We start from the raw sequence: 25,314 nt of genomic DNA on the forward strand, positions 1-25,314 counted from the left end.
TTCATTGGTACTAGCTAACAGTACGTGCTCCTATAGTCTGTTTAGACTACACGGGGGAATCTTTGTAATCATGTGAATATACTATCAGATGGGAAAATGTTGACATTAGCATTTCAATCTGAAGCTGAAGAAACCTTTAATAAAAGCCACCACCCTTACTACGAGTGCTACCATAGGCCATGTGTCAAAGTTGCCTTATCGTATCACATGGTAGCATGCATTTATTGTTGCAATGATACCCTTTATTGGCATCTTGTTTGAAATGGCAAAAACCAACCAAGTGACGCACCCTGGCGATTTGTCAAAACTCACTGAGTGAAACAGCTTCCCCAAGCCTTAGAAACTCTTTTGAGTTCCAGACAAAATTTAACTCAGAACAAGTTATCTTTTTGACATATTGTTTCCCTCTCTCCACTACCGTGGCACTATCAGTGTTCGATAGCTGAGCAAAGCTGTGTCATCCAACCCAATGTCTTGTTATGGAAATGTATCAAACGTTGGGTGCAGTGCAATTAATGTATGTTTCCATGATCAAATGCAAAAGGGCCAAACACTGTGCAGGGGCATGTTTTTGTGTTTTCATGAACTTTGCAGTTATGGTGCTTAAAATTATTTTTTGTCATTTTGCCTACGTGAGAAAATTACCAAAAACATGGTCCATTGCTTGGTTAGACAAATTTATATTCACACGGCAATGTTTATTTTTCTAATTCCCACAGCTTTGGTGATAGGTAATGCTCACAGAAGAGGAACAATACAATTTATTTTACAGCTATCATGCCGCACCACGCATACAGTATCCCCTCATGATTCGCGAGGGATATGTTCCGGAGGTGCTCGTGAATAGAACATTTCCCAGATAATGATATTGGCCTACGAAAACATATCTGTTTAATGAATTGCATTAAATTAATTTATATATAAGCTATTAAATACATGAACATTATCATAATAATCTCATCACTTTCTCGCATCACATTCTCTCTCATCACTTTATCTCGTCACTTTATCTCATAATTCTCTTTCTATCTCTAGATGCAGTCGTTGCAGAGTTTCAGATGCAATTCGTGGATAGCCAAAATCGCGAATAGAAAGTTTGTGAATAACTAGGGAATACTATATATGACATGACGAACACTTATTCAAATTATTCTAAGTTAAATTGAGCATAACAATACAAATTTGGTAATTTTAACTTTACATAAACCAAATGAGACTATATCATGGGACCTCCCTTGCCAAACTGAAACCTTTTACAAGGAATCATGTCTGCATTAACCACAATGCTTGTGGTCAGAATGCAAAAGAAAACATACTCTGATAATATATGCATTGTCCTTGAAACTGATTGGTCCACACCAGAGACGGCTTTCTTTCTGTTATTAAACTGATTGGTCCACACCAGAGACAGCGTTCTTTAAGAAAAGAAAGAAAGATGTCTCTGGTGTGGACCAATCAGTTTCAAGGACAATGCATCTATTATCAGAGTATCCTCTTTGGTTCTTTCGGTAAAGTCACGTAGACAGAAAATTAATAGATCACGACGTTTCGATCACAACACAAGCAACCACCATCAGGTGAAACAAACACAGCTGTGTTTGTTTGATTATTCTATTTTGGTACTGGCAAAAGAGGTCCCATGATGAGTACAATTTTGTGGGATGTCAGGAGTGGGATGGTATATAGACTGGCTCCTGATGTGAAAACATGCAATTTCTATGGCTGACTCAGAGCCACCTCTGGAGATTCGTTTTTCTTCTCGTTTCATCACCGTGGCATCGAGTACACGCGTGCTGGTGTATCTGTACAACAACTAAACAATGCGGCATTAATTAATAGCGTGTCGCGTAAATAAGTGTATTACGGTCAATGTAAACATTGACAGATCATTGAGGCCGATGCCATTGCTCCTCACTGGTTCCTTCCGCTAGATCCCAAAGTTGTTGCACGGTCGATGTCTGACCTTCAAGGTCAAATCCAATTCAAGGGAGGTTGTGGGGGGGGTAGAATTTAATCAGCCAATTATCACTCCAGGACTAATAAAAGTATTATATTTTGTTAAGTAAACAGTGATCATCCTATGTTTTCGCCATTTGAGTCGAGAGGCACTTTTAACTTGATAAAACCTTTTTTCTTTATCAAGTTTACTGGTTCCTCGCACTGATATTTGCATTTATTTCTCAAAAAATGCTGCATTTGATTAAAAACAATACAGCACTTGCTATTTAAGTATATTTTCATTGTTGTCGATCGTTTGTGTAAAATATCAAAGGGCGGCAGTGTAAAAGTGATGTCAGAGATCCTGAGAATCTTTTGGTGTAATTGCAATGACCTTCGTTGACTGTTGTTTGTGAAGAGATGGGTGTTTGGAGCAACATTCCCATGGCATTGGCCATAAAGCCACGTCACCGTATAAAGTTCAACAAACAATTACTGCACCAAAGCTGTGACAAGCAAGAGCTGTTTATGGACGAGTGTGTGCATAACGGTGTTTGTTTATGTGTGCTTGCATGTGTACAGTATGGGTGTTTGCTTGTAAGGTGTGTGCGCACACGTGTGCTGTTATCTGATCATTCTTAGCGTCTGTGTGTATGAAATGTTGCGTTGCCTTAGCAGTAAAAACACGACACTTGCCACTGCCTATGAATAGCTCATAAAGCGTGACCAGAGTCTATTTTATTTAGAAAACGAAAACGGCTGGGCCGTGATTCTAGCCCCACCGGACTTTGTCTGTGTGGTACCTGCCTTAATAGGTTTCTGGCAAATGGTAATTTCCCCAAAACACCCAATCTGGACTAAAGACTGTTTTTGAGTGGAACTTGCTGTGGAGACCCGCGTGACCTCTGTGCAGTAGGTGTGCCACCCGCACCTAATCAGTTTGCAGATTAATTCAGAACTTCCTAGGAATGGAGGCTAACATTTTGAAGACTCTGGCTTATTAAGGTAAATATCGTATGCGAGTGACATGCCAAATAATGATCTCATCCCAGTCATAATAATGATACAGATAAGTGATGGAAAAGTTCAATTTCCATGCACATAACCCCGGTGAATTAGAGAGTTCATTGTGACTTCGTGTATAGTTGGAGAGCATTTTATTATTGACACATGCTCATACAACTTATAATTTTATATATTTTTAAAAGGAAAATATATTTTATACGGCGATAAAATGACGAAAATTTAGTAGATTTTTAGCTCAAGTTGACCTTTCATTTAACTAGCATGTGGCATAACGGACCTGTCAAAAGTCGAATTGCTCAAGTCCACCAACTGTGCAGGAAGGAGATGTCCTTGTTCAACCACTCAATGCCATCAAACCCATATGGGTAGAACTTTGCGAGGTAATGTCCCAGGTCTCACTTTGCAAGGTGGTCAATTACAGATAAGATTATCTTCTAAGTTGTATTCTTCCTTTACCAACAATGCAATGCGATGAGTTAAATTCAGCTTAGGTCAGACCAATAAACAGTTGTTGTTGCTGAACAGTCGAATGTACGTGGCCATGCTTAGCATTCATGTCTCACAATTAGGAGGTTGTGAGTTGAAATTAAAGTTGCTTTTTTGACTCAGCATATCATACCGACAGAGTCTAAAGCACCACTTCGTTGTAAGTCAACATTGTTTAACCAATGGGGAGAAAGGCCCCCTGCTATAAGAACGGTGGAATTTACACTACTGGTTCAGGGCTTCTAAAATGCAGATGAGCATCATCCATTTCACCATTGACTTGGCTCGAGGAGGTGCTCAATAAATGCAGTGCCACAGATGTTATACTCGGACAGCTGGGTTTTCAGTGTTGATGATAGGACCTGTATTCTCACACATTATGGGGACGTATAACCGTGTGCTGGCATTAGGTTCCTGGTTGACGGATTGCCTATCTTGGTATTGTTTGTCAAGCCAGGTATCAACAGAACATGATTGATGCCAGTATGCTAAGCACCAAAGCAACTGCTCTTACGCGCATCCCCTCCTGTTTGACCTACAAATAGACACAATGTAACCGTTGGAAAATAAATAAAGCACATTTCAAAACAAAGTGTGGCTTTCAGATGTGGAATAACTAACTTCCATAAACCGTAAAAGATGATTTTCAGCGTTTTAAAGAGGCTGGACGTTAACGTTTCGTGCGATTTGTGCATCCCATTGTGTCTAACAGATGGTGTCCTTTGGAAACACCATTAGGTGGTCTTAATCGTAGTTTAAACACTTGCACAGATAATGCCACATGCATGAACAGACAAGGGCATTGTCGTGTTTGTCATGGAAAAGCTAAATCCTTATTCAATGTTTCCATTGAACAAGATAAAATAAGACAAATGTTTACCATTTAAAGGCCATTGCAAACCAAAACAAGACTTTTCTCGCATACAAAAATGATTTTCCATAACAATTTTTTTTGCAAGGTGAAAAATATGTAGACAGCATCGTGGGAAAACAAGGTAGCCATGGAGGATGTTTGTGGACGTTTCTCTTGCTGTTCCTAGATGTTCGAGTTTGTTTAGTTTGGCTTTTGGAATTTTTGACATTGACACTGATTCTTAAGAGTCATAAACATGGTATGCTGCGACTTGGGCAACTTGCAGCAATCCAAAGTTGTAAAATAAACTGGTTGTGGAAGGTATTTATTTTCACAATGTTCTTCAACATGTATTGCCAATATTGCCCATTTGCCTGTACCTAAAAATATATATATGCCAGTCAGTTACGGGACATGTTTGAACTTTTAGAAATCTTATATATAAGGGGAATATTAAATACTAGTGGTAAGTACCCGGCGTTGCTCGGGCGAAAAAGGCAGACACACACATGGACTTACACACAGACATTGACCCACACACATAGAAACACATCGACTTAGACGCACACACACACATATATGGTTAAACCCAGGATGGATCGTTATCAGGCCAGCCTAAATGTTTCTAACCGGCGAAGATGTTCCATTAGGGGAATGCACGTTTCGCAAGCGTATAGAAGGGAGGGAATTACCATGGCCGAGAAGACCTGAAGCTTCGTGCGGAGCGACAGACCAGGTAGCTTCCACACAGCGTAACGCAGCCGATGAAAAGATAATGGCGCTCAACGGATTTGAAGTGAGACCTATGCAGTTAAACCGGAGCCGGTCATGAGCACACTGGGCAGGTATGGGAATCTCGGCAATCTCTCCACAACTGGCGCATCACGAATTGTGAGCTGTGGGGGTGGATTGTTCGATGGTACAAAATACCCAGGCAGGTGCTTAGTTTTGGTGGGGCTGATGGTAAGGCCCCACCTCTTAGTGGCAAGCTCCAGGTTCAGCAGCAGTGAGCAGCAATCACCAGAGCATCGGCATACATAACATGGTTGAGCAATAGGGAGGCATCCGTTGACCGCACCGGGCATCGATCAGCCTCCCATTGTATCTGCACCATATGGTAATTCATCGGGTACAGCCATTGAAGGCTTCACGAACTACGTGGTCAAAAGATATGTTAAATAATGTGGAGCCAGAGGACATCCCTGTCACACCCCAAGGTGTAGAGGGAATGGCTCTGACTGACGGCCACGTAGTTTGACGCGGGGCCGCTCACCATCATGAAGGTCCTTAAGGATCGTGAGCAAAGTTTGAGGGACTCCGAAAGCATGAAAAACAACCCAGAGGCCAGGCCTACTGATGGCATCATAGGCCTTGAGCAGGTCAATAAAGCACATACATTCACTCACACGCACACATGGACCTACAGACACGCAAAGAAATGGACTTACACTGACTGACATGGAGCCATGCACACAAAGCGACTAACACAGACGCGCATGGACTGACACACACAGACATATCGACTGACACACACAAACACATGGACTTACACACACACACATATGGACTGACACACGCATAGACATGCACTTTAGATACACACACATGGAGTTACACACACATACATAGACTGACACACATACAACGACTCACACACATACATACGTGGACTCGCACACACATTGACGTAAACACACATGTACTTACACACACACATATTGACTAAGACACACACACATGGACTAACACACACATACATAGACTGACACACACATTGCCCTACACACACATAGACATATGTACTGTGACACACAGACATCTACTTTAGATACACACATGTAGATTAACACACACACACATCGACTGACACACATAGACACACAAACGCACATTGACTTACACACTCAGATGGAGCCATACACACACATCGACTCACGCACACACGCATTCACTTAGACACACACACATCGAGTGAAACACACATGTATGGACTTACACACACACATGGACTCACACACAGACATGGACCCACACACATAGAAACCCATCGACTTACACGCACACAAAGACATATGGACTCACAAACATTATCATTGTAATATTTGTAAACTTATTTGTTTAATAATAGTAAACAATACACCTCAGTTCTTAGAGAAAGATGCAAGAAAATTGTACTTTACATTGGCGTGGTGACGCGTCGTCCCGTGCAGAGCCCGCGGCCTCGCCTAGATTGGCAAACCGGAGGTGAGACGTTGCCAGGCTGCGAGCTGGGCCGCTACCCCCCCACCATCCCCCCCATCATCCCCTCCACCACCATCCCCCCGCCCGAGGCAGAATAATACAATGTAAGCCTTGTCATAATATTAAATTAATATGTAAGAGCTTTATAGCAGTAATTGCACGCATTGTGGTGGGGGGGGGGGAGACGACATGACACTGTGAAGAGAAATCGGCAGCGTGATGTGGATATTTATTCCATGTTAAACGCGTAAAATAAAATGTCTCCCGTGAGCTGGAGCGAACGCGCATGAGTTGGCAGGGTCCGCTCCCCCACGCAATTGTCGTGAGTTGGTACAGTCGATGTCGTGCAATAAGTAAATAATTAATAATAGAAACGGCCCAAATGTGTTAATTAAACTACTTTAAAGTTTACGGATGGGAAAACGGAATAGCCTATTCCCACCGCGGGGCTTAGGGCGTGCCGCCTGTAATTTTTTTTTCTACGTGAAGCCCACCGTCCGAGAGCCAAATCCCCCACAAGCACGAGCGCGCGGAGACTTTTATATATAAGATAGCCCTGTGAGCCATTCGGCACTTGAATCGGGTGCAACCGCAACAAACAAAAACATGAAGAAGAAACATCTTAAAGTGACTACCGGCAAACAGAAAAATCCCAGTGGGATGCAAGTCGAACAATAACAACCAAAAGACAATGTAGAGTAAAGTTATCAGTCTAACTCTGTACTACAACAAAGAAACATGGCTAAACCAAAACGTTTTCGAAATCACCAAAATAAAGCTATAAAAGCAATGTAACAGTGATCATAGGAACTGTGATTTAAATTTAACAATAAACGATATACATAACATGTAATACCAAACTTTGCAGCCATAGCTGGCAGCATGAGTCACTCCATGTCAGTAGGAGTATAAGCAGGAGTATCAGTAGGAGTATCAACATTTTTCAGATTCTCCCTCCCCTCTTCCATCTCGAACCTCCACCTCAGCGTTCCTCAAGTCAGATTTCTGGCTAGGGCCACATTTGGCCCTTGGCCCGCCAGTTGATGAACGCTGCCTTCAACTTTTCAACTTTTTACGCATTTGCCAATAATCAGTCCGTGTGTATGGCCTTAACATTAAAACAGAAATAATGGGCGAGGTTTCAGGCAACAGCCCTTATTCATAGCATGTTAAATATTCTTCATAGAAGAAAGGCCATTGCCCGAAACGTCACCTATTATATGTTTTTCTTTTACGGCCACATGCATTGTCGCTATTGGCCAAAGCAGCATCACCACACAATTGTCTGAACCCATCAGTTAGTCCCTGTCATTGTACCCATCCTGCTGCTCACCAGAACATCACATGCTCCACATCATTGGGTGTAGATCAGAAGTCCGGTGGCAAAGGGGTAGAGAAGACCTAAGGCCAGATGGCAGCATAGTACCGTCAGCTTCAGATCTAGTAGGTCGCCGCGTGTCTCCTGTGCAGCAGCGGTGAAGTCTGGTTGGAGGGCAAAAGCCCTGGCAGCCATGTGGTGCAGTAAGTGGTGGAGCCATCGACGGAATTGGCCATGATATCTCGTCTTGAGGGTTTGAATTGTCATGAAATATTTTCCAGGGACCCCACCCCTGCCGATCATCTCACGTTGTTGTTGTTGTTGTGCTGTTGTTGTTGTTGTGGCACTGTGCCGGCTTAGGGGCGCACACCTCTTGCTTGCGTGGCCTGCCCCGTCCGGCGGGGCCCCCGGGACAAGCACCAGCGGAGAGGCCGGCAGGGGCGGGCGGTGGGGGGGGAGCGGGGGTGGCCATGCAGCGCCGGCTGGACGGAGCCCTGCGCTCCGAGCTGGCGTTCCTGGGCGCGCTGTACTGCGTGCAGGGCATGCCCTATGGCCTGCAGTCGGGATACCTGCCATTGTACATGCGCGCCGCCGGCGCTTCGTACGGGCTGGCGGCCATTACGCGGGTCCTCTACGTGCCCTGGCTGCTCAAGTTCGCGTGGGCGCCGCTCGTGGGCCAGTGCGGCTCGCTGGAGGCCTGGCTTCTAGGCAGCACGGGCGCCATGGGTCTTGTGTGCCTGGTGGGTTAAGTTCAATTCCAGGCCGCCAATTGTGAACCATTTCGTCGCGTGCGGAGTGGGCGGTCGAGGTCGGGGTCGTTTGAGCACCGAGGTTGTGAGAACGACCCCCGCCAACGTCGCCGGCTCCGGTCGTGAGGTGGCGGCACTGACGGCGAGCGCCGTCTTCCCCCGCCGCCCCCTCCCCGCCCGCCGCAGGTCGGCGGTGCGGTGCTTCCCGAGCCGCGCTCCTCGCTGGCGCCCAACGCGGCGCTGCTGCTGCTGCTCAACGCGCTGGCGTCTGTGCAGGACGTGGCGGTGGACACGTGCGCCGTGCGGCTCCTCGCTGGTGGGGCGCGCCTCGCCTGGGGCAACGCCGTGCAGGTGAGCGCCGCCGCCCCGGTGGTGTCAGAGGTTCGCGGATCGAATCCGGAAGGTCGCCCTAGTTTATGTATTAACCGTAAAATATGAGCTAAATATACATGAACAGGACCCTGCAGGGTGGGCTGGTAGGAATAATACTTAGTACCGGTACAGGGATATCGACCGGGTATAGAGGAGTTAAAGAAAAAATTACTGTATTCTAGTGTAACGTTAATTAAAAGTGTTTGTTTTGACAAGAAACGCTTAGCGAAGCCTTCTGCACTAGGCCTCGCGAAGCCTGCCGCACTAGGCCTTGCGAAGCCTGCTGCACTAGACCTCGCGAAGCCTTCTCTGCAGTAGACTTAGCGAAGCCTTCTGCACTAGGCCTCGCGAAGACTGCCGCACTAGGCCTCGCGAAGCCTGCTGCGCTAGGCCTCGCGAAGCCTACTCTGCAGTAGACTTAGCGAAGCCTTCTGCACTAGGCCTCGCGAAGCCTGCCGCACTAGGCCTCACGAAGCCTGCCGCACTAGGCCTCGCGAAGCCTTCTCTGCAGTAGACTTAGCGAAGCCTTCTGCACTAGGCCTCGCAAAGCCTGCCGCACTAGGCCTCGCGAAGCCTACTGCACTAGGCCTCGCGAAGCCTTCTCTGCAGTAGACTTAGTGAAGCCTTCTGCACTAGGCCTCGCGAAGCCGCGCTTTTCGTGCACAAATAAGGCGATTAAATGTATCTCGTCTCTGTGTTAATAAGCCTGCCGCACTAGGCCTCGCGAAGCCTGCCGCACTAGGCCTCGCGCCGTGCTTTTCGTGCACAAATAAGGCGATTAAATGTATCTCGTCTCTGTGTTAATAAATGTATCTTGTCTCTGTGTTAAAAAAACGTGCTGTGTTTCAGTAAAGTAATTTTTTTAAAAAACGTGCTGCGTTTCAGTAAAGTAAATTTGAAGCGAAGTTTAAAGTTTCGCCGTGAGGCGCCGGAAGCGACGGCCATCTTGTTTAGTTGACAGATCGCAGGGGGAGCGGGCGGCCATCTTGTCGGACAGGGTCATGCCAAGTGTTTGCAGTAGGGGGCGATGTTGATACACGGATGGACGGACGGACGGACACATTAATCTATTGGTGGTCTGGTCCACTTCGTTCCTACCAGTAACAGGACCCTGCGGGGTGGGCTGGTAGGGATAATACTTAGTACCGGTACAGGGATATCGACCGGGTATAGAGGAGTTAAAGAAAAAATTACTGTATTCTAGTGTAACGTTAATTAAAAGTGTTTGTTATGACAAGAAACGCTGTGAGATTTAAAGACTCGTAGTCTTTCATTTCCAAACGATCACATCTGAGATTAATTGACCTTAGATGGGGAAACTCGAATGCATTTACTAGTATAAAGGTGAAATAAAATAGAGGGAATAAACGGCACCTTGGTGCATTTTATGTCGTCTACATAGAGTTGAATAAACGGGCGTTTGGCATATTCATATAACAGTACTACATTGAGCAGTGTTTGTTTGGCACTTCGAGTTTTTATTCGCGCGCACGACATGGATACCGAAAACAACCACGACTTTGAAGACCCCAATGGTTGTCTGGACGCCCACGTTGAAAAGATGCTTTCTGAAACAGAGACCGCATTTGCTGCTGGAACCCTTTACAAACTCGCAGTGAAAAGCGTCGTTTCCATGGACCCAGAACCAACTGCAGTTGGTGCTGCTATAACGGTAGCATCGCCACCAAACATGCAGCCAGCAGCTAAATAATCAAAGATTGCAGCACAAGTAGAAATACTTGCGTGTAAATACGATGTAGTGAACACGACAGAGATGTGGTGAACACGGCAGAGATGTGGTGAACACGGCAGAGATGTGGTGAACACGGCAGAGATGTGGTGAACACGGCAGAGATGTAGTGAACACAACAGAGATGTAGAGATGATAGTGAACACGACAGAGATATAGTGAACACGACAGAGATGTAGAGATGATAGTGAACACGGCAGAGATGTAGTGAACACAGCAGATGTAGTGAACACGGCAGAGATGTAGTGAACACGGCAGAGATGTGGTGAACACGACAGAGATGTGGTGAACACGGCAGAGATGTAGTGAACACGACAGAGATGTAGAGATGATAGTGAACACGACAGAGATATAGTGAACACGACAGAGATGTAGAGATGATAGTGAACACGACAGAGATGTAGTGAACACGACAGAGATGTAGAGATGATAGTGAACACGACAGAGATGTAGAGATGATAGTGAACACGGCAGAGATGTAGTGAACACAGCAGATGTAGTGAACACGACAGAGATGTAGTGAACACGGTAGAACTATAAGCGAGTGAATAGCAGCAGCGACGAGGCCTCTCGCTGCCTCTGCTCTGCCGCTGCCGGGCTGCAGATTCAGCCGAGTCAGGCACCACTGCCAATATGCACAACAACAACAATAAACGTGCTGCGTTTCATCTCTGTGTTAATAAGTCTCCCGCACTAGGCCTCGCGCCGTGCTTTTCGTGCACAAATAAGGCGATTAAATGTATCTCGTCTCTGTGTTAATAAATGTTTCTTGTCTCTGTGTTAAAAAAACGTGCTGCGTTTCAGTAAAGTATTTTTTTTTAAATAAACGTGCTGCGTTTCATCTCCGTGTTAATAAGCCTGCCGCACTAGGCCTCGCGAAGCCTGCCGCACTAGGCCTCGCGCCGTGCTTTTCGTGCACAAATAAGGCGATTAAATGTATCTCGTCTCTGTGTTAATAAATGTTTCTTGTCTCTGTGTTAAAAAAACGTGCTGCGTTTCAGTAAAGTAATTTTTTTTAAATAAACGTGCTGCGTTTCATCTCTGTGTTAATAAGCCTGCCGCACTAGGCCTCGCGAAGCCTGCCGCACTAGGCCTCGTGCCGTGCTTTTCGTGCACAAATAAGGCGATTAAATGTATCTCGTCTCTGTGTTAATAAATGTTTCTTGTCTCTGTGTTAAAAAAACGTGCTGCGTTTCAGTAAAGTAATTTTTTAAATAAACGTGCTGCGTTTCAGTAAAGTAATTTTGAAGCGAAGTTTAAAGTTTTGCCGTGATGCGCCGGAAGCGACGGCAATCTTGTTTAATTCACAGATCGCAGGGGGAGCGGGCGGCCATCTTATCGGACAGGGTCATGCCAAGTGTTTGCAGTAGGGGGCGATGTTGATACACGGACGGACGGACGGACGCGGGCGGACGGACGGACGGACACATTAATCTATTGGTGGTCTGGTCCACTTCGTTCCTACCAGTATAAAGATCTCGTGATGGGATTCCACAAGAGTTGGCCATTACATGCCGGCGTCATTGTTCAAATTTGCTAAATTACCTGCAAATTACTCAACATTGTCCCCGACTGCGTGAAGCACAGCCGAGCCTGTGTGACAGTCCTGCGCAATCAGATTGGCACGGATACCAAATGTCCTGAATTATTATTCTTAATAATAAATGGGGTTCACAAGCTTAGACAGTTGATGGTCTCATTCCAGTCACCAGTAACTCCTTCATCACGTTAAGTTTTGTGAATGTTTTATTCGTATTGTTTCATATACTACGATGGCTAAATATAATTAATTTGATATGCGATGAACACCTCGCAAGGAGCGTGAGCTGGTGACGCTACCTCCTCACGTGAATGAGAGGCACTTGATAGGCCGTCGGAAGTATCGCGCGCACGTGGCCGTGATGATTCCCTGCCATCTGAGAGTTCTGAATGAAAATGCCTTCGTTTGTATGTACGTTGAACTTCTTTCGCACCATATGTAGCCAACCGTGCTAATCGGAGGCGTTTAGTGGCAACAATTGTAAAACAATAACAGGGAACACAGTCAAACAAACAAGCAGCTGCGACTTGCTTTGAAAGCCCACAAAAGTGAAACGGCGCCGTGCCCCACTCCCCGCTCCCAGGTGGTCGCCTACAAGCTGGGCTCGGCGCTGGCGGGCGGCGCGCTGCTCGGGCTGGCGGGCGAGCGGCTGGGCTGGCACGGGGTGCTGCTGGTGCTCGGCGCGCTCTACCTGCTGGCGCTCGCCTACACCCACCGCTGGCTCACTTGGCGGCCCGGCGGCGTGATGTCTCCTGCCCAGCACGGCGGGCAGCACGATGATGGGCAGCAGCAGCAGCAGCGGCACCGTGCCACCTTCAACCCCGTCGCTATCTCCAGGGAGCTGCTCAAGACGCCAGGCACCGCCTGGATGGCCGTATTTGTTCTGCTCTACAAACTCGGTAAACGGCGTACTCATCCCTGGCGCTCGGCCTGCCTCTAGTCCTGAGCCTAACCCTGATCGTTGCCCACACTATGAGCAGCAGTGCTACGATTCACCTCCCACTCATTCATTGAATTTACACAATTCAGACTCACGATTCCATTCAAAATTGTATTATACTGTCTCGTTTTCATTGCCTCATTTGCAGTGCTTTTCACCTAGTTACCACAGCCTTGTCCATCCCATTAGCCTAAACATAGCCGTGGCATATTACTGCACATCATCGTCCCCAGCCATGATCAACACACTACTCGATGAAGGCCTAGTTCTCACGGACCTGCGACCTTACAATCTACCTAGCATCTGCACACGAGCTGAGTTTAGCCTCATCCTGTAACAAGGCAGAGTAATATAACGTGTCGCCCGAGTGTGAAGAGGTCCTGGCAGTTGCAGAAACACTACGCATGGGGCTCAAATCAAGAACAGTGTTAAAACTATTCCCCTCAAATACCCAATTGGTGCGGCTACAATACTGGCAGTGATGGGTACGTTATAATTCACTGGTGGTTCCTTGGTCGGAGGCCACATGCTGCCACAGGCCCCACTAAACTATTAAATGCCATTTATTTTTTTATTTTACCAGGTAAGGCCCACTGAGCGAAATAGCTCTTTTTCAGAAGCGACCTGGCCACAAATGATAACTCAACGAAGTGGCTTATCACATGGAAATTCATAGCAGCCAAATACTCTCAAGACGTGATGTTGCTTCTAAATGTGAAGAGAAAAACCACGTGACCACGGGGAGACAGATGTGCAAACTCTAAATATACAGAAGGCGTCAGGGTCGGGATCTAACCTACGACCTCCCGTATACCAGGCGAGGTAGTTAACATCTCGCCAGCCTGGTGCCCCACCCCGCCCCGGGCAGGAGCATCGCGGCGGGTGTGGCCCGCAGGCCGCAGACTCCCGTGCCAGCACGAGGGTGCTGCAGCACGTGTCCTGTGCTCCAGGGTCAATCCGTGAATGACCCCTGAGTCTCAAGGTTAATTGACAAGCGCCGCTTGCCGAGGCGCGTTCGGCCCGTCCTCGTTAGTATAGTGGTCAGTATCCCCGCCTGTCACGCGGGAGACCGGGGTTCAATTCCCCGACGGGGAGTGCCAATGTTTTTTTTAATCCATCTCAACTCTGCTACACGTCTGCGTGCAGTCTTAACGACCAACGAATCTTTATTTAGTGGTGTCTGATCGACGCTCGTGATCTGATTGCTGTACATGAATGCGCGGTTTGAGTGTCTGAGTCGGGCCGGGCCTCCTTGGCTCTCCTCCCCCATGAGTTGAGGTCGTTGAACTGCATCGCTCGGGAGACGAAGCACACTTTATTGTACCGTGAAGAAGGGCCATTACCCGAAACTTCGACTCGTGTATATTTTTTATTCCACACACAGTCTTATTGATGAATGTGTTGCGTTTTTAATCGTAATATTTTGTTACATAATAGATGGATAGACTAAGCGTCCCAGCTCTCTCATGCCTCGCGTCTGGACATCAACATTCTCCCACCCAAGGTTGCATGTAGTTTTAAAACGTCTCGTCGTGTTCAAAACCCGGGAAACATTGGACCGCTGGGTCAACTTTGGGCAGACGACTTGAACCAGAGGCCAACGTGGGCCCAACGTTGCGTGTTGACAGCTGGACTTTGACAATACCGTGCATATCATTTGCATGGCTGCGACCACGGGAATGTGCAATTTGAGACCTTGCACTGCAATCTCTGGGCTGCTCGGGGTCACAGGTTCGGTGCTACAGGTCTCAGAGCCCAGGTCTCCACGAATGACCCAGTGGAGTCTCAGTAACAAAATTAGCAGAAAAAGATGTCTCCTTCACATATTCGTATAAAGTATTTTTTTACCCATAATCGTGGTTTTTGGGTTAGATCGTGTAAACATAAATGTGTCGTTAAACCCGCCACCACCTGACACAGCCGATTAGTAAGGTTTGTCACGTAAACAGAACGTGCCAATTCGTTACGAGTGCAGCACACCGGTTGTGTGGTGGAGAGTAAACCCACTGCAACTACAACAACAACCAGCAGCACCATCAGGCGACAGCCAGAGTTGTGGAGAAATCCTCCTTCTGTTTCGGTCTTAAACGGAGGGGATAAATGGATACAAAAAAATGACATCTCATTAGCCACACGACCTTCTTGGGAGTGCACAATTTCAGCGGCATTGGTTCAACACAAGCGACACTGAGCCGGTTTTGACATTCGGTGCCTCATCAGCAGAGGCCGCCTCGCTCGAACCGGTGCTGATGACTGCCACGTGTCTCCATGCTAAGGGTCCTCAGGACGTTCACTTGGCGTCCGTTCACAAGCGCCGCCTGGCGAGACGCGTTCGGCCCGTCCTCGTTAGTATAGTGGTTAGTATCCCCGCCTGTCACGCGGGAGACCGGGGTTCAATTCCCCGACGGGGAGTGGCTATTTTTATTATTGAATTTTTTTAAATGTCAGCCCTGCTGCACGCCTAGGTTACGACCACTTATTAATGAATAATTATTAAGTGGTGTCTGATCGATGCAAATTAACTGATTGCTGTAATGAATGCAGGTTTGAGTGTCTGAGACGGGCCTCCTCTGCGCGCCTGGCGGCCACAGTCCCCGCCTCGCCCTGCAGGGGGCGCGCGCCCCGCGTTGATGGGTCGTGACGTCACCCCCATTGACTCCATTCTTTTGTATGGCTGCCGATGTAAATGCATAGCAACTGCTACAATATTACATTCAGGTGGTCAAGCTAATTGTGGATCGGGCAGTACGTTGTTCGGTCTGTTCTGGATGACCACAGTTGCACTACAAAGGTTTTTATTTATTTTACATTTGTGCATCAGGTATCCGCATCTGCCATGGTTTGTGCAGTGGATGTGGTTTGTGGAGGACCATGAGCTTCGTGGAAGATCAAACCCAGGGATCTTATGAGTTGCGTCTTTCACAAGGTGGCCGTCGTTTGTGAGTTCCTTTGAACTCCATTCAGCTCTCCAAGCTTCGGGGTTGAACTCGCAATGATGAAGATTTAGCGCATGGATCCAAAAGGGCTTTGCGTAACTTCAAGCGATGCCGAGGGACGTTATTGAGGTCCTGGTGAATGGGAAGGCGACTGCTTTCCCCGATTCGCAGAACTTCCCGGAGGGTTGCAGCGTTGAGGCGGATGGGTGGGACAGATATTTGGTGATAGCACGGGCAGCCAGGGTGTTGGGGTCGACTTTAGCGTTCCATTGACACACCACATTGCAGTGTTCAGTTGGACATCAACAAGTCGAGTGGTGACTACTTCTGGTCCATACTGGTGCACTCTGCTGTACAGTGACGTATGTATGTTGAACTTCTTTTATACGTAGCCAACCGTGATAATTGGAGGTGCTTGGGATAGACAATAAACGAAACACAGCAGTTCTCAACAATAGAATTTTCAATCTCTATGTAAAATTGCAGAGCTCCAACAATGGCTTCCTAATATCAGAAGGAAGAGCATTCCAGACGGCCGGATAAGCACATCTGAAAGTACGCGATGCGGTGCCCGTCTTTGTTCAATGGCTAGTCAAAAGCTGCTGCGAGGATGACCGGAGTTTGCGTGATGGTTTATGCTCCTTGACGAGATCAACAAGGTGGTTTATTTGTGGCAAGCACTTTGTGTGTAATGAGTGCAACCTTATAATGTATTAGTTCGGCAACTGGAAGCCAATGCGACTTAGTGAGCACTGGACAGACATGGTCGGATCTTGCAGTGCCCGTCACGACACATGCCAAAGAATATTGCACACGCTGCAGCTTGTTATTTTTTTTTACCAGATATCCCATAGAGTAGTGAGTTGCAATGATACGTCATTGTCGATACTATGCTACAAGCCGCGGTGTTGGGCTATGTCATGACTCAATAGTGGTCAAATGTGTCATAGAGACCTGATATAAAAATTGCAGGACCTGCCTATATTTTGCACGTGGTGATCAAAATACCTCTTCTGGTCTAGTATGGTGCCGAGGATCTTTAGATGAGTAGAAACATTTATCAATTTGTTTTGTCTGAGCCCGAGTGCCAACCAGCAGAACCCGCGATTATCCGGTATTAAGCAGCTTCTCATTTCGTGAAAACCACACGTGCACCGCTCGCGTGTAATCTTGGAGGTTACCGAGGCTCTCCAAATCTAACTTTGGCTTCACTGCGGTGTGCAATTGTGCATCATCAGCATATTGATGGAACTTGCGATGAGATGACATCGGAAATCAGAGAGACGCATGTTAAAAATAGGAAGGGCCTGAGGACCGACTCCTGTGGCACACCAACTAGGCACAGCATAGGCGATGACTGATCATTACCCAGCTTGACGAACTGTGATCGACAATGTAGGTATGACTCAATCCACCCCAGTGCCGTACCCGATACACCGAACTTTGACCTTAGCCGCCCGATGAGTATCTCATGGTCGATTGTGCTGAAGGCGGCTGAGAGATTGAGGCCAACCAACCAACACTGCGGCACACCGGTCATCCATGGTCTTGTAGAGGTCATCGTTGATCTTTAGTAAAGCCGTGTCAGTGCTGTGGAACTTCCGGTGCGCAGACTGCAGCAAGTTGAATCTGCCTGGTGCAGCGACGTGGGGAAGTAACCGCTTCAGACAAAGGCGCTCAGTGACCCTTCACGCTACCTTCTCAATGCAGTATCAAAGCAATTCAACTTCTTGCCTGATCGGAAGACTTCTCTCTTATAAATACAATATGTATATTTGGTGATACTGAGTCAATGCTACTGAAATAATGAACTTTCAGAAGGGAAAATGCGCGTGGGCCCATGGGTTGTGCAATAAATCTTCATCGTTATTTATATTCAACATGACGACACGTCGCAATACAACGTGACATTATCTCTAATCCATGTAACACCAACGAGCTTGGACTTGCTACGAGGCCTCTTGCAATGCTGTGCATATTTAGAATTACATTTTGAAATTCGAATCAACCAACCCCATTGTCCCCTGGCCATGAGAATGTGGAATTTCCATCCTCCCTGTAGGCGAACACACCGTGGTCATGTGTGGCAGTGCTGCGTCTCCTCTCGGGGGGACCCTGCAGCACAGCTCCCAGGTTTGCGGGTTCCAGATTCGACCCCTGAGCGATCCGGGTGGCAATCTCAGTGGTTCATTCACAAGCCCGTCCTCGTTAGTATAGTGGTCAGTATCCCCGCCTGTCACGCGGGAGACCGGGGTTTAATTCCCCGACGGGGAGTGCCAGTTTTTTTTGTTATTATTTTTCCTCAATGTATTTACACTTTTTCTTCTCGTCTGGGTGTTCGCCAAACGACCTGGAATAGATTAACGAGCGTTTGATCGATGGTAATTAATTCACTGAGCGCTGTAATTAATGGGCTTGTATTGGATGAGCGGACGTCCGCTGTTGCGCCTGGCAGTAAATCTCCGAGGATAGTAACCTCACCGTGATGACCTCACCATGATGACGATGATGACCTTACCATGATGACGATGATGATTTCAACTTGTAACCACTGGGTCGACGCACGGTATTTCGCTCACTGTCGGAGAGAGAGAGGACGACTCGGATGCGCGAGGAGGAACCACAGACGAGCGAGATCGGCAGCAAGCAGCCACGCGGCGAGGAGACGACACCAATAATTGCCCAAGCTTCGTGCCCCCCCCCCTCCCAATATATGTCGATGTTTTCAGCCATTTAATGAGCGTTTATGTGTGGGAAGAAACCCGGAGCGCCCGAAGAAAGCCCTCGCGTGCTCGAGGGCAACGCTTTGTCGCCCCGTACAGGCGGATCAGGCGCAGTCTGCGTGCTTGCTGCACTGCCTTCTCCTGGCGGCTCAGGGTCATTATGATGGGCTCCTCCTCGACGTGCCCACGGGAAGGGAGTTTCTCAGCGGCGTGTGTGCGGTGATCCACCAACCCCACAGCAGGGGAAGGCTGTGCCTGTGCTGTGTCACCAGATTTATGCTACACACATTCCAGATCGCAGGTTCCCAGTTTTCACAAATTCAACTGCTGACCCCGTGAGGAGGCTCAAGGTTCACGACCTCCCGTGTACCGGGCGAGGTAGTTAACATCTCGCCAGATCAGCGCCCCACCTCGCCCCAGACCCCGGGCAGGAGCACCGCGGCGCAGGCTGCAGACTCCCGTGCCAACTCGGGGGGTTCTGCAGCACGTGTCCTGTGTCCCAGCGTCAATCCGTGAATGACTCTGTGAGTCTCAAGGGTCATTCACAAGCGCTGCTTGCCGGGTCGAGTTCGGCTCGTCCTCGTTAGTATAGTGGTCAGTATCCCCGCCTGTCACGCGGGAGACCGGGGTTCAATTCCCCGACGGGGAGTGCCTATTCTTTTATTATTAATCTCAGCTCTGCTTTTTTGTTGTTGTTTCTCTGTATGTTTGACATATTGGTACGTCCCACTCTGCTTCTCGTATGTGTCTTTATCTTACGATTTGTCGGCAAGTACTGAGCGTCTGATCCGATGCCAATGATCTGATTGCTGTAATGATGCGGGTTTGGGTGTCTGAGACGGACCTCCTCTGCGCGCCTGGCGGCCACAGTCCCCGCCTCGGCCTGCAGGGGGCGCGCGCCCCGCGTGGATGGCTCGTGGGGTCACCCCCGCTGACCCCAGTTGTTACATCGCCCTCGCCCTCCCCAATGCGGTCACGTCGTGGAACAACTGCATCGCTAAGGGGGACAAAGTGCACTTCAGTGTGCAGCGAAGAAGGGCCATTGCTCGAAACGTCGCCTGTTATCTTCTTTTAAAGCCACGCACAGTGGTATTTATGTTTGCTTCATTGCTCTGTTTTATTTAATTTTGTAATCTTTCAAATTTAACCAATCCTGGTCTGCTGTTGAGTTCCCACCTGGATTCACAACGTAGACTCGACCACTTGAACCTGTTTGTCGAACCAGTATGTGCAACGTCGTTTTGCTCATGCTCTATTTATTTTGAGCCCACCTCTGCAGCATTTGTTCAGTTCAGCGATAATTTTCTCCGTAATTCATACCCCATGGACACTCTGACTCTGACCTAAACTCATCAGGTCACGGCTCACCAAGTTCCCGTGTCCTCGCTCCAACCCACCAATGACCCCGTGAGGAGTCTCAAAGTTCATTCACAAGCGCTGCTTGCCGGGTTGCGTTCGGCCCGTCCTCGTTAGTATAGTGGTTAGTATCCCCGCCTGTCACGCGGGAGACCGGGGTTCAATTCCCCGACGGGGAGTGCCTATTTTTTTTATTATTAATCTCAGCTTTGCTTTTTTGTTGTTGTTTCTCTGCATGTTTGAAATAAGACTGGTAGGAAGCTCCTGGTTACACCAGCCCACAGGGGATTATTGTGTCCGTCCGTCCGTCGTGCATCCAAAAATGGGAGGGGTGGGGCTGGGTGGAGAGGGAAGGGTGGGGAGGGGCTGGGTAGGGAGGGGCTGGTCACCCCGTGGTGCCCTTATAAAACTCAACGTTTAACCTACTCACGCCGGCTTGTGCCCACCCTCACAGTCGGGCATATTTGCGGAATACACCACGCCGCCGTTGACCCTGGCCATTGACCGAGCAACCCAACGTTCCTACCAGCTCCCTCCGCAGGAATGTGTTGGTACGTCCCACTCTGCTTTTCGTATGTGTCTTTATCTTACGATTTGTCGGTAAGTACTGAGCGTCTAATCCGATGCCAATGATCTGATTGCTGTAATGAATGCGGGTTTGGGTGTCTGAGACGGACCTCCTCTGCGCGCCTGGCGGCCACAGACCCCACCTCGGCCTGCAGGGGGCGCGGGTCCCGCGTTGATGGCTCGTGGGGTCACCCCCGCTGACCCCAGTTGTTACATCGCCCTCGCCCTCCCCAATGCGGTCACGTCGTGGAACAACTGCATCGCTAAGGGGGACAAAGCGCACTTCAGTGTGCAGCGAAGAAGGGCCATTGCTCGAAACGTCGCCTGTTATCTTTTAATTTAATTTGTTTTCCATTTGTCATTTTGGCGACTCCGGTTGGGCCAATCTTTCAAATGTAACCAATCCCGGTCTGCTGTTGAGTCCCACCTGGATACACAACGTAGACTCGACCACTTGAACCTGTTTGTCGAACCAGTATGTGCAACGTCGTTTTGCTCATGCTCTATTTATTTTGAGCCCAACTCTGCAGCATTTGTTCAATTCAGCGATAATTTTCTCCGTAATTCATACCCCATGGACACTGTGACTTAAACTCATCAGGTCACTTGGTGAAGCGCTGCGTCGCTTCTGCAGCACGGGTCTCACGGCTCACCAAGTTCCCGTGTCCTCGCTCCAACCCACCAATGACCCCGTGAGGAGTCCAAAGGGTCATTCACAAGCGCTGCTTGCCGGGTCGCGTTCGGCCCGTCCTCGTTAGTATAGTGGTCAGTATCCCCGCCTGTCACGCGGGAGACCGGGGTTCAATTCCCCGACGGGGAGTGCCTAATTTTTTTGTATTAATCTCTGCTCTTCTTGACGTCTGGGTTCCGATCTTAACGATCTATGAATAATCATTAAGCGTCTGTTCGATGCTATTTTACTGATTGCTGTAAATGAGTGCGGGTTTGAGTACCTAAGACGGCCGTCCTCTGCGCGCCTGGCGGCCACAGTCCCCTCCACGGCCTGCAGGGGGCGCCCCGGGGTAGAAGCGAGGTCACTCTGCAATGGCCCCTTTCTTGTGGGTCGCGAGGTCATGTAATTCACATTTTGTTTCCTTCTGCAAACGTCGGTACTGGTGAAATGCCTCCAACGTGGTGATTGATATTCTCCCACTCCGAGAAGGCCGTGTGGCTGATGGGATGAGTATGAATATTTAGTATTTTGATGGGACAGATGTGTGAAGGAGGAGACGTATTGTTTGCTGGTTTATTTTGTTACATTCATCAAAAACGACAACGCTGATGATTATTTTGTGGCGTGTATCACATCATGGTGAAGTATGGTCAAACATCCCCCCATGACCGGCGTGGGGGGGGGCTTCATCTAGCAGTGGATTGACAAAGGGGGCTGTTGGTGTTTTAGTTTGGATATCTGGGACTTCGTGGGGACATTCACCGAGATGGCGAACCCAGCACACCACATCCAGTATGCAGGGGCACACTGCACGTTAGTCGAAATGCAGGTCGCGTGTGGTGGGGTAAAGTGTGGGTACCCCCACCTCTTCCAAGTCGTCTGGTCAGCGTGGAAGAGTAGGCCAAATGCCCTCGAGAGGGGCTCTCGAGGGCTCCTTCTCCCGGAGACCCTTCTGCCAGCGGCGGGCGTGAGCAAGTCTGTCGTTGCAATTGGAGTTGGCAAAATATCCAACCATGGGATCGCAGAGCTTTGGCAAATTGTTGGCAGGGCCGGTTCTGGCTGCATTTCTGCTTGTCTCTAGTTTCCCGCGCCTCTGTGTGAATCTGTGCAGCGCGATAATTCTGCTGCAGCGATTTGAGATTCAATTTCCACGAATGACGTCGTTATCTACAAATAAAGCATGATTGTCATCATTGTAAATCTTCACCTCTTATAGACACGCATTGACAACCTCACTCAGAGCCGTGCTGTCCCCCTGTCCCTGTGCCCTCCTGTCCCCCCTCTCCCCTGTCGCACCTGCCCCCCCTGTCCCTGTGCCCCCCCCGTCCCACCTGTCCCGTGCCCCCCTCCCGTCCTCCTGTCCACGTGCCCCAGGCGAGCAGGCCGCTCTGGGGATGTTCCCGCTGGCACTGCTGGAGAGGGGCTTCTCGACCCGCGAGGTGGCACTCTGGGGGAGCTTGGTCGGCGTGGCGATCTCCATGGCGGGCTCGGCGCTGGGGGGCCCGCTCTGTGACCGCTACAGGTGCCCGTCACAGCTCCAGGGCTGGGTTTGTGGATTGGCGTACACTCTGTGCAGGGAATATACAAGTGAGGCGGTCAGGTTGCTCGATGACACCCAACGCTCACTCATTCACTGCTGCCACTCTTTGCGAGCGTGCATGGGGGGCGACGGTGCGGTGGTGACCGCACTGCGCTGCGAACCCGGCGAGCCGAGTTCGATTCCCACTAATGATCAATAACAGCGGCGAATATGCGAACCGGTCCTGGGACCTCCCCTAGTTTCACTCAGCCTTAACCACTCGGGAGACAAGGGCAGCCAGGCGTGGGTGCTGGCCACGCACCCCCTCGTGTGCCGTGCCATCCTTCACAGGTGCCCGCTAACAGCGCTTGCCCCACGGGGGGGGGGGGGGGGCACCTTTGCCGTTGTTTTGTGCGCGTGTGTGCAGCACGTGGGGGCTCCTGCGGGCTGCCCTGGCTGCTCGCCTCGTGCCTCTGCTCACGCAGACGTTACTGCTGAGCCTACAGCCCACGGGGGGGCCACTCGTCAAAGGTGGCCACCTCCCTCACCCCACTCCCCCACCCCACTCCCCCACCTCCCATCTCCCCCCGCGACGAAGTGGCAGTGACGTCACCATAGCGATTGTGCCAGGCTAGGTGCACCTTGTGGCCAAAGTGAAGTTGCAAAGGCTCGCTGACAGGGGGTCACAAGACCGACTGAGATGATTCACCACCTGTGCTCCTCACCGTGCCAACTCGCTGCTCTTTACTTCCCGTCGCTCCGCTCTTTGTCGTTGTGAGCGTCGCTCCTCTGCCCTCCGCTCTTGCCGGAGGGCGATGGCCTCCAGCTGCTCAGTAGTGTCCTTCACGAGCCTCCCCCCTTCATTCCCCAAGTTTTATAATAATAATAATAATGACATTTTTTTTGCTTTTCATCAAGGATCTCAAAGCGCTGTACAGGACACAGCAGCCGACACTCGGCATCAAAATAATGTTATAAATACATTTAAAAAATAATTTAGTAAATTAACAAAAATTGTACGTTCCTATTAGACAACAATAGAGAGCTTACTTGCATATCTGTACCTAACTCTTTTTTTCTGGCGCCTGGGTTTTTTTCCGATTTGCCGGTGTTTCGTAAACGACCATTAAACACCTCGTTTGTTAGTTGTGCAATATTCCTCGAGGACCATGCACTCCTTCTCTGCCGTATTCGCGTGGTAGCCGCTTGTTTTTGTTGCTGCTGTGCTCACGCACCACGGAGCTGCACGTGTACAATAGCCGGCCAACTGACTCAACGACACCATTCGTAGTCTTTGGTTCTTTCGGTAAAGTCACATAGGTGTAAAATAAAATAATTAAATCACGACGTTTCGATTGCAGCACACGCAACACAAGCAATCGAAACGTCGTGAGTTAATTTATTTTATTTTATACCTACGTGACTTTACCGAAAGAACCAGAGTATGGATCCCTGCAGTCACGAAAACTTCAAATCTAGATTGGCACCATCCGTGTCACAAATCACATCAAAATCCTTCATTGAGGCCGATCTTGACACGGCTGGTACCAGTCATCAGCCTCACGGCCCCCTCCCTCTTCTATCCCCCTGCCTCCACCCACCATGTTCACAACATCGAGAGACAATTCACGTCCACATATCTGTCCCTTCACATAAAAAAGGAAAAATTAAAGTATATATAGTTTTTACAGATTCCATCAGCCACACGGCCTTCCTTCTGGGAGTGCATAGTCCCAGCAGCACGAGTTCAAGACTGAGCTAAGCTCTCGACCGGTTTCGACATCCAGCGTCTCAGTGTCGTAAACCTGCCTCACACTGAGTTAACAGGAGCTTGCGCCCTTTGACCCTTAATCGGCTGTCCTGGAAAACAATAGCGGTGGCGGTGGGCGACGTCTCGGTGATGTTGAGACACGACACGCGTCTGTATGTCTTTGTATGTTGAACTTCTTCCGCACCGGTGCATAGCCAACCGTGATCTGCAGCTAACACATTCCAGTGGCTTCCTAATATCGGAAGAACGTTCCAGACAGCCACAGAAGCACATCCGAAAGCGTGCAATGCAGTGGCCATCTTCGTTCGATGGCCAGCCAAAAGCGTCTGCAAGGATGACCGGAGTTTGCATGATGGTTTATGATCCTTGACGAGATCAGCAAGGTATTGGGGTCAATTTCTGGCAAGCGCTTTGTGTGTGATGAGTGCGACCTTGTAATGTACACGACCATACTTCACCTTGCCAGTCAGAGTGAGTTGGTGAAGGCAGGGGAGCATAGACGTGGGTGTATAGTATAGTATAATCGATTTTTTCTACAACTGGCCTCTGATACTCT

The 25,314-nt window shown here is 48.8% G+C and overlaps 1 protein-coding gene and 5 non-coding genes across 6 annotated transcripts in view; all 6 read left to right on the top strand.

Moving 5' to 3' along the window:
• Nucleotides 1-25,314, top strand: part of SLC33A2 (solute carrier family 33 member 2) — a 33,276-nt gene that overhangs the window by 3,123 nt on the left and 4,839 nt on the right. The window contains exons 2-6 of the mRNA XM_078861978.1: nt 8,223-8,602; nt 8,798-8,962; nt 12,857-13,172; nt 22,843-22,990; nt 23,415-23,518. Of these exons, the coding sequence (XP_078718104.1) occupies nt 8,333-8,602; nt 8,798-8,962; nt 12,857-13,172; nt 22,843-22,990; nt 23,415-23,518 (1,003 nt within the window). The 5' untranslated portion in view covers nt 8,223-8,332. The remainder of the gene's footprint in view (nt 1-8,222; nt 8,603-8,797; nt 8,963-12,856; nt 13,173-22,842; nt 22,991-23,414; nt 23,519-25,314) is intronic.
• TRNAD-GUC (transfer RNA aspartic acid (anticodon GUC)) lies at nt 14,237-14,308 on the top strand. Its single transcript has one exon. It is a non-coding gene; the product is annotated as a tRNA-Asp (tRNA).
• On the top strand, nt 15,554-15,625 carry TRNAD-GUC (transfer RNA aspartic acid (anticodon GUC)). Its single transcript has one exon. It is a non-coding gene; the product is annotated as a tRNA-Asp (tRNA).
• TRNAD-GUC (transfer RNA aspartic acid (anticodon GUC)) lies at nt 19,450-19,521 on the top strand. Its single transcript has one exon. It is a non-coding gene; the product is annotated as a tRNA-Asp (tRNA).
• Nucleotides 20,336-20,407, top strand: TRNAD-GUC (transfer RNA aspartic acid (anticodon GUC)). The gene has a single exon. It is a non-coding gene; the product is annotated as a tRNA-Asp (tRNA).
• On the top strand, nt 21,544-21,615 carry TRNAD-GUC (transfer RNA aspartic acid (anticodon GUC)). The gene has a single exon. It is a non-coding gene; the product is annotated as a tRNA-Asp (tRNA).

The sequence above is a fragment of the Lampetra fluviatilis genome, chromosome 13 (genome assembly GCF_964198595.1).
Source record: "Lampetra fluviatilis chromosome 13, kcLamFluv1.1, whole genome shotgun sequence".
Classification (NCBI taxonomy): domain Eukaryota; kingdom Metazoa; phylum Chordata; class Hyperoartia; order Petromyzontiformes; family Petromyzontidae; genus Lampetra; species Lampetra fluviatilis.